This window comes from Saccostrea cucullata, unplaced genomic scaffold (assembly GCF_032062105.1).
Source record: "Saccostrea cucullata isolate Sc308-1 unplaced genomic scaffold, CSIRO_AGI_Scuc_v1 ctg1418, whole genome shotgun sequence".
NCBI classification, from domain to species: Eukaryota; Metazoa; Mollusca; class Bivalvia; order Ostreida; family Ostreidae; genus Saccostrea; species Saccostrea cuccullata.
In genome coordinates, this window is record NW_026923133.1 from 45,208 (window position 1) to 55,384 (window position 10,177).

The following is a 10,177-nucleotide window of genomic DNA, read 5'->3' on the forward strand; positions in this document are numbered from 1 at the left end:
TGTTTGCTGTTGGCAGTATTTTATTTCTCAATTGTATCATCTGTTGACATAAAAGTTTGTATAAACAAGTATGTATATAAATTATATATAATATTATATTAAGGTAACTATATCATTGATTATGTGATTTATTTATATAATTATAATTAATTGTGAATTACTTCTACCATACTTGAAGAAAACATATGCTAGCTTAATAAATAATTACATGTACCAAATAATTATATTCATCGATTAAAACTTTAAACAACTATTTTACAGTAAAACAGGACCCGTGGAATGTTGTCAGGATTATATGAATATTTCAGGAGTTTGTAAGGGTAATTTTTTTCAGTCACTTTTTATACAATATAATATATGCGTGCTAATATTTGATGAAAATAAGTTACTAGTATGTATATTTGTAACATAGCCTGTATTGGTTCTTGGGGGAAGGACTGCAAACACAGCTGTTTATACGGATACTACGGTCATGGATGTCGAGAAAAGTGCAATTGTAGTGAATATCAAACCTGTGATAAAAGATATGGATGCCAAGGTATGTTTTGACTGGTACGCTTTATTAATCCGTTTCAAAAATCCTTTAGTCATATTTAATTCACAAAGAAGAAGTACGGTTTGAGCTTTATTGTGCCCTAAATTTTTTATGTTCTTAAAAAGTTATGAAATTGGCTTTAACAATAGTTTAGCATATGAATATGATAATTCACTGAAGAATATGGCATGAAGAAGGACCTTTCTGGAAATATGACTACACTTCCCTGATTTTTCCCATATTTTCCAAAACAAAAGTTGTCCAAAGTTCAGCTTACGACTTTAGATAGGAAAATATTCATTTAAAATTTAAAGACACAGAAACAATAATTTAAAACTTTAAGCCGACATGAAATAATTCAAAATGTATATGGTTAGGAAATATATTTTAAAATATTTACTTAATTTAAAATGTAAAAAAGACACAATGCTGCCTCAAGGAAACACCAGAGGTAGAATTAGGGGCCTATGAGAAGTAAGCATCCTTTGCTTACCAGTAATAACCCGTGAGCGTTATGAATTTATCAAATAAAAAGAAAAATCGGCTTTTTAAATCTTTATATTTAATGTCGCATTGATCTTTTACTTAAAATCAGCACACCTTCTCCCTGGACTGTATTAATTCTCAAAGTTGGCCGATTACGGTCTGGTAGTGTCCAATTGTGAGCTTACCAAATTTTTTTCATATTTATCCAAATTACCTAATCTTTAAGATCAAATAGTCCCATATTAATGTTCAGCTGAGGGATGTCATTTATTTTAAACCTCATTGATTAAATTATGAGCCGGACATGAAAAAGCTTCTAGCGGACAGACGTACACACGTACAGACGAACCGATAAACCATCAGACCTGAGCGCCATACCATAAAACGTCAGGTCTTAAGACGGGCTTATAAACACAATGAAATTATAATTGATGTGAAACACACATGGTTCAGAATGCAACTTATCAATAACTTTTTTGCAATCGTGCTTATTATACAACCCACAGTATATGCAGAATGCTTATTTAAACCGATATTGTTGAAAGTCTTTTGGCATCAACTAATTTGTGAGCAGTCTGCTCCGATTTGATTTATGATTGATTGATTGATTTAACATTGTTTAACGTTTCTCTCGAGAATTTTTTCATTCATATGGAGACACCTTCACTTGCCGGTGGAGAGCTGCAAATTTTGTCGTATACTCGGCACTTAGGCCCATTGTGCATCTTTTTCGTGCCAGCACCTACTGCGACACGGGACCTCGGTTTATACGGTCTCATCCAAAGGACCAGTCTCCACGTCCCATAGTGGTATTCGAACCCGCGACGTAAGGATTGACTCCTTACTTCGCGACTCTAGAGCAGACGCTCTAAACACTGCCCCACTATTATTTAAAGAATGATAATAATCAAAACATGTTACTGTATACCCCATTACGCTATTTACATAAATTTCAATATGGTAGTGAATAGAATGTCAGTGAATAAACAATTGTAAATCACTTTGGCAGAGTCCAATTTGTCAAAAAGTTGAATTGGTAGTCGGCACGTTTACGATAAGGGTTAATGAAACATTATATATGAAATAAATGCGGATGAAAATAACCGTTATTAATATATAAAGTGCTGATGCACTATTACTTTACAAAATGCACTTTAGGTCTGTGTAACAAATGTCCACGGAAAAATTGTGACCGCTTATACATATGTCAGTAAATAGAGATAAATAATATCATGAGGGGAAAATACTTCATTATCTAAATGTTGAAATGAGTTTCTTCTTCCTCATGAATATGTTTGGATAAATTGTGTTTAATTAGAATATAGAATATATTGATACAATATTCATTTGAAATTCTGATTGATTTTTGGTTGTTTGTTTGTTAAATGTCGATTTGAAATTTATTCACTCATATTGAGATGTAGAGTCTAAAAATCTAGATAGCTAACTGGCATAAATACCTATGACATTGAGCAGAGGAAGATCTTTTAATACAAGAATCGTGTGCGACACAAGGTCTCAGTTTATACCGCCTCCTCCGGAGTACCAGTTTCTAAATCGCACAGTGTACCCGCAACATAAGGATTAACCAGCTGCAATTCTAGAGCAAACTATCCCCTCCCAAATAAGCTTTTTTTTTATTTTCTTTATTAAAATTCGTAAAGCAATATATTTTTTGTACTTTCCAGTGATCTCTCTGGCAACAATCATGGGATTGACAAAAAGTTAACTCTCTTTATTTTTATAAATTATTTAACTTTCATGAACATTTCATAATTTTTAATTACTTTATAAATACATTTTTTAAAGAAAAAAAGCTCATTAAAATAAAATTAAACTTTGATTCATCATTGACCCGAATAACGAAGCACTGTCATTGTTTGCAATGCCTTGAATGATGAGTACGCACAACTTGCCAAAAGAAAATTATTTAGATCAATTGAACACAAAGCAGAGTAAGATACCGCAGATTCACGAGTTCTAAATCCGCTTGTAGTTGGTCGATAAACTTGATTCTAGTTGCGGTATCCCACAGATTTAATCTTTTGCACACATACTGTATTATTTTATTTACTTTTATAAAATTATTGCTGCTTTTAAAACAAGTAAAGATTTATAACTGCAACCTATCACCATGTTCTACTTTTATATCCAAAATGGGGTCACATTTAGCCGTTACCATGCCTTGTCAAATATACGAAGGAAACAAACAGTAATCAAGCTCATAAGTCCATAACACAATACAATTTAGGAGTAAAGCAAACACTGATCACTAAAACATCAGAGGTGGGATCAGATGCCATGTCAGGTTGAGCATCCCTTGCAGATCAGTTACAACTCCTGTTTGTCTCTTGTCCTGATCGAGAACTACAGAAAAAATCTGTCTACGATTTGGTGATTGAAGAATTGCCTAAAATAATTAGTATGAGTATTAAGTCAGTATTTCGTATAATATCAATCATCGAATTTACGAAATGGTGAGTTTAAAGGAGACTTCTGATATTCTGGTTTTATCAACTTATTTGTCAATTGCTTACCTCGTTTTAGACATTGTTCATACGTACAGCATGCTCTTGCACATCAAATCTGAGATATATAAACCCAAAAATGAAGGATATGGAGATAACGAACAGTATTTAATATCAAAGTCCATAAAACAATACAGAATAGGAGCAGAGCAACCACGGACCTCTGAAACATCAGAGGTGGGATCGGGTGCAGGTGATAAAGAAGTTATCAAAGTTGAAGTGTTGAAAAATTAAAATGATCATATTTTGGTCTTAAAGCTTTCTTGTGAGATTACCATTAACGTCTTTTCCAGTAAAATATCCAAATATTAAATAGGTCTGTCAGAATCAGTAGTATCTTTAACGTCAAGCTCACGATTTATCGTATCGACATAAGAATAAAAATACCCATTGTTAATTGGCAATACGTCGACGTAATATCTCAATGCAAATCTTAAAGCCACGGAAAGTGTTTTCATCTATTCACGTATAAGATTTTTAACAAATTCTGCTTCGATTAAATTCATAATAGGTCTTCTTATAATGGGGTGCAAATCGCACCCATGGGAATTCCAAAAGACCATTGGATATCCGTCTCCAAAAAAAAAGATATTGGCAATCAGAAACTGAAAGATCTACTTCATGGCAGATAATTTTTTTAAATATGAGAGAGATCACCTTGGAATTTTATCGGAATTGAATTAGAAGTAAAAGACGGAGGTATAAATATTACATTTAACACATAATGGCAATATCAAAACAATTAGAATTTAAAAAAGACTTCGATTAATTACACGATCAGTAAATAATGGTCTTAGCTGACAAACGTTACAACATAATCTCAGTTTGTGAGAATAATTAAATTTAACTGTATATTAGAGGAAATTTCATTTAATGTTTTACAAGTGGTAATTCCATCTATCCTCATAATTTCCTTTCTGTGAAGGAAATACTTCAGAAACAGGTGTCATTTTTATAATGAAAAATTATATTCCATGACATTAAAATTGAATTTTTATTGCCTATACTAAACAACATAAAAACAATTGATGTAGAAGAGGATAATCAACATTAATCATTAATACAAATTTGAAAACAGAACAAAGGGGGACCCCATAACTTTTCTTAGATTAATCACTGTTCGTTGTCTACAACTTAAGTTTATTTCGTTGTTTTGAAAACTAGTCTTCCTAGGAATCTATTCTCATGGGTACTTATAGTGTCCCGTTATTGGTAGACCTCTTTGGTGTATTTATTTGAAACAAAATCATTTTGAAAACTTTTATACGAAAAGAAAAAAGGTAGCTTGCATTGGACATTTTAGACCATATTTATAAACCTGAGTCCTGTTTTGCAGCCATTGCTGATATGTAAAACATCCCTCAATGTTAATACATTAATTGCTGATTATTGGTAAAAAAATCAGCACTCCACCAACAAGCGGTAGCGTCTCAATATGAATGAAAGGTACATTCAACTAACATATTAGCAAAACATCGACTTTTTTATATTTCGACTTCATTTTATAAACTAACACTATTTATTTTTATTCTTCGATTTATACTAGTATCACGCATATAATGAGATATGAGATATTTAAAAAAAAGTACAACGGAATCTCCCTCTTCTGTTTACTATAGAAAGATATTTGCAGCTCTGTTAAAGCTTTAAAAATTCATCAAAACATAATGATGAATTGCGGGCAAGATTGTAGTTTCATTTTGAAGGTTATGGAAATCGCAAACATATCTGTTGGAGGTAAGGCGAATTTTGGCGAGCGCTCGCAAACGTTTGCTCTGCTGAGCAGGTCTATGTGGTTCCAGTTATTTCATGATCGTTTACTTATCAATCGTCACCTTTCCTTACTTTCAATTGAAGATAGTTGCTTCTGTTCATATGTCGACGCTATTATGCCCAGTGAATATGAAATAAAAGATACCACAGAGTTAGGCACACTTTTTAGAAAAGGTTGTTAAGCGTAATTTAACAACAAATCTTTGTGATAAACGTGATGATTTAAATTTTTGATAAACATTGTCCATGTACCAATATGGCCTTATATTTACAAAGAAGTTATGTGTCCTAGTTGATTCGATAATCAAGCACAAGGGCATGCTCTTTGTCGGAACACTTTCTCAAAACAGACAAACTATTGACAAAGTAATGAAACAATAATATCATGCGTCTTGTTTTAAGTCAACATTTTAAGTAATAATAAATTTACCCTTATAGCAAATACAGAACATCATTAAGTCAAATGCTATAAATACGTTTTTCATATGAATTGTCAAGTTATCAATTTGACTACGGAAATGTTCGTTTTCCCGATCTTGAAAAGAAATGCAAGGCGGGGGATCTGTCGAAAGGCTCACTCCTACATGGTATCTGATCCCATTTCTAAGTGTTCATGGATCGTGTTTGCTTCTGTTCCCTATTTGTATTGTTTCAGTGGACAATTCATCTTAATCGTTTTACAATATCTCCATATTCCATGTAGAAAATATACCATTGGCATTTGCAAATAAAACTCATGCTTCCAAATGATTCGATGCGCCAGAGCTTGTAATACATACGATCAATTTCTAATCCCAGACAAGAAATACGTTCATGATACACGGATAATAAGATTCGTATATATATTCTATTAATGATAGAATGGCATCATGAGGGTATCTGGTGCCATTTTCTACAATAATTTTTCAATCATCTACTTTAATCTATTATAATATTTTGAAGCCATATTAGTACTTATTTCTTTTTTAATAAATTCAATATAGATAATCAAACAAATATCCATAAGAGGACGAGTGCAATTGAAGATATATCCGGAATCACCATATCTGTGGTTTGTGTTGTTTTAACTGTGATTGTATTTGGGTCACTACTGTACATAAAACAGAAATCGTAAGTCTTGTTTTTATACAATATTTGCATTTTATTTTAAAATGAAATGGGATTTTCAAAAACGTCAATGAAAAATATAATTCCACATTTCTAGGGGACAGATTAGGAAACCAGTTGAACCTTTGGCGACAGGTATTAAATAGTATAAACACAGCTTTCAGTGAGGATTCAATTTGGACATTATTAGCGAGGGATTTGAATCGCGCTAAAATTGAATGTCGATAAAACTTTATTCTGTATCAATTGTTATAGTCATCTTTCTTGATACTTTAAAATCGCCAAAATTGCATCTCACTAAAATTTATTACAATATTGAGGTACTAATCGCCAAATTTGAGCTTTGCTAAAACTTAAATTATTCGGTATGTCAACAAAGGCTTATCACAAAGTCCTTCGTGTTATAAATTCAGTTGTTACACACCTTTTGAATGTAAAGCGTCGATTTTTCCTTATAAAATAAACATTGAAATTTAGCGATAAGCATTTTTAACAATTTTGCGATGCCTTCAAAGTAAGGTGTTGTCTTTTATGTGGAGTAATAAACTGTTAGCGATGTTTACTTTCAACATCCTCAGTAAAAATGCCCAAAACGAATCCACTTAATTTTCTGCTATTTTTTGGTATTTTTAAAATAAAGTCTAAAAATGAAATGGCGTGTGGAAATAAATGGAGCAATGCTTTCAAAAAATAATAATTAACTGCTTGTATATTTTTATTTATTTTTCATGAATTCCTGCTTATGAAAAGGAGCACACAGTGGGTGTGATCGGTTGGCAGGGGGTGCTTACTCTTCCATGGCACCTAATCCCACCTTTAATGGTATAGCTGTCGTGTTTGCGCTGCTCCTGATTTGTATTGTTTAATGGACATTTGAACTTGAATACTGCCCGTCATCTTCATATATTACATTTACATTATTGAACGCATTGTCTTGTTTTATACTTTTTTGCACACTAAACCAAATATGTTCTGTACAGCTATGTTTTTATTATAGAAAATAAAGACTCAATACAAAATGAACAAGAGGATCTCACCTACAGCGACATAAGAGAATCGTTCCTGCCTGGTGATCCAATTTCGGAATATCTGTATTGTTCTCCACTTCCACACGCACATTCTGAAATACCAGCCAGATATGAAAATGAAAGGGAAGAAAAGTTTACTTACTCGAGTTCTTCAGCGAGATATGAAAATGAAAGGGAAGAGAAGTTTACTTACTCGATTTCTTCAGCGAAATATGAAAATGAAAGGGGAGAGGAGTTTACTTACCCGAGTTCTTTAGAAGTAAATGAATATAGCGGATGTAGTGAAAGTTCTGGAATCTATAACTGTCTAAAATTTGAAAAGAAGTCTCCTTCAACAGCACAATCAGCTGCGGCTCAGAACGTTTACTTCTCGATGAGGTCAAATTTCAGATAATGTTTGCGTGTTCTCTCCCGACTCAGGGTAAAAAATTGGGTTGGTGGGGAAATCTTTCTTCTAGAAAATTTAACATATTTGTTGACAGTTTAAAGGGAATAAAAAAAAACCGACTCATATATTATAGTTTGAGTAAAAAGTCTATCGCAGTATTTGTATTATTTCCTTTAAAGTGAGAAAGTGAGCACTTTACTATATAATCTTATAGTAAATGTACTTGTTTTTGAGAAGGTCCCTTAAAAATACCTGGACGGTAGATTTTCCCCAAACTTGGCATATACACTGAGATCAATGTATATTATATATAGTATAAAAATAAAGTTTCTATATTGTAGTTTTCACTCAATAAAACACCAGTCGGCTCCCTTAAAAAAAATCTTATTGAATGTAGAATAAGGAAATTCATTCTTAATTAAGTAGAACAGCCGCTTAGCAATAATTAGGAAGTCCTAATTTTGAATAAGTAGGTGCGTATAAATATGAAAAATGTTTAAGAAATTTAGGAGAAAATGAGTTTTATATATCTCAGTTGATTCGATACGCAAGAGAATCCTCTACTTATGAACAATTTCTAAAGCGAAATAAATTATTGACAAACAAGTTGATGAAATAAGAATACCAGCAGTCTCGTTTAAAGTCATTTTTCGTGAGTTCTATGGTCGATACAATGACCTTGTCAGCAAATACAATTTTTCATTGAGTCAAATGCTGACTAACGCTTTTCATACTAATTGTTTGTCAATCATCTATACACCGAATTGACGACGGATTTTTCTGTTATTTCCGATCATGACAAAAAGCACACGGTGGGTGTGACCAGTCAGCAGGATATGCTCACTCCTCGATGGCACCTGATCCTATCTCTGATGTTTTGGAGGTCCGTGTTTGCTCTCCTCCTATTAGCATTGTTTTATGGACTTTTGATCTTGAATACTGTTCGTTCATCATATGTTTCATTTCCTTTTGTTAAATTATACATTCCATGTACACTGTATCTGTTTTACAATAGATACAGAATGTTGTGGGAAAACATCTCTACGATATACAAGATAAACAAATACCAGATGAACGCATGTAGTCATTGTGAGCATACACAACATAAAAAGGCATAACCAGGACTACAAAATCTAAAAAATAAAATTATGTATACATGGATCCACATAGTTTTGTGCTTTGTGCATTTAAACTGGAGATTGGGGCGACAGGAAAGAAGTGAGTAGATCTGAACATTCACGTTGAACAAAGACAATTCTTATATCAGAATGTAAAAACTTCAGTAATATACGGTTATTGAACTTATAATGGTTAATATTGGCACGCGCTTTCTTAACAAATACATGGGCTTGCAAGGGCATTTGTACAGCCAACGAGTGCCAATATTCACCAATATAAGTTCAGTAACTCCTTTATTATCTAGCTAAAACATATTCATATGATTTATTATATATTTTTTAAATTAATCAACTCGTTTTTAAAAGAATTTTGTAGTATCGATATTTAAGTTGTTAAATAATGCAAAATTCCAATGACCCTACCAAGCATTTTTTTTTATTGCTCACTGGGGTTTTGTAGAGGCTAATGCGTATTAAATTCTTCATTAATAATTTCATATTTTATGGAAAAAAGAACAACTTTCAATTTCAAACGTCAATTAAAACAATAAAAATCAGGAGCAGAGCCAACACGGACCTCTAACACTATGGAAGAATAAGCATCCTTTGCCGATCTGCCAAACCCAGCGTGCGCTCCTTGTTTTGACAGAGAATGATGTCAGTCAGCGTTTAACTCGTTGCAATATATTATATTTGTTAACAAGGTAGTTGCATCGACAAAAGAAATTATAAAATGATAAATTAACGTGATTGTTGAAATTCTTGTTTCATCAACTTGTTCGTCAATATCTTACCTCGCTTTAGAAATTGTTCAATGGTAGAGCATGCATCTGTAAATCGAATCAACTGATATGCACCATGTATATGAAGGTGATAAGAGTATATTGCTGCATAAGTAACGGACATTGACGATTAAAAATTTAAAGGTGCATGGACACATGGATAACAAGATTGCCATTTTTCCAAAGTATTAAGAATAAAAGTAAAATTAAATTTTGTGACAGTGCAAGGATGTGTCAATCAAATCCACCAAAAAATTTGAAGTTTCAATAACTTGAAGATTAAATAAACTTTTCAATATTCTTTTGTATGAAATGCTATTAAAATATATAAATCGTGATATCATACAGAAAATATTAACTTCAAATCTGTGTCCACCCACCTTTAAAGTCATCAAGTATAATTTAAAACTTTGTCGTCAAGTAACCATTTAT

At 32.4% G+C, this 10,177-nt stretch overlaps 1 protein-coding gene across 1 annotated transcript; it reads left to right on the forward strand.

Annotated features, from left to right (window-relative positions):
- Positions 1 to 266: 266 nt before the first annotated feature.
- On the forward strand, positions 267 to 8,120 carry LOC134263248 (uncharacterized). The gene is made up of 6 exons (XM_062745563.1): positions 267 to 320; positions 413 to 538; positions 6,306 to 6,432; positions 6,527 to 6,564; positions 7,180 to 7,251; positions 7,427 to 8,120. Exons 1-6 carry the CDS (start codon positions 296 to 298, stop codon positions 7,849 to 7,851), a joined length of 813 nt encoding a protein of 270 aa, XP_062601547.1. The 5' UTR covers positions 267 to 295; the 3' UTR covers positions 7,852 to 8,120.
- Positions 8,121 to 10,177: the final 2,057 nt, after the last annotated feature.

Excerpts from the sequence above, each read along its gene's own strand:
- LOC134263248 (XM_062745563.1), top strand. The coding sequence starts at position 296 with ATGAATATTTCAGGAGTTTGTAAGG. Across the intron at positions 321-412 it reads TATTTCAGGAGTTTGTAAGG|CCTGTATTGGTTCTTGGGGG; the intron begins GTAATTTTTTTC and ends TTTGTAACATAG. Across the intron at positions 6,565-7,179 it reads AGTTGAACCTTTGGCGACAG|GAGCACACAGTGGGTGTGAT; the intron begins GTATTAAATAGT and ends GCTTATGAAAAG.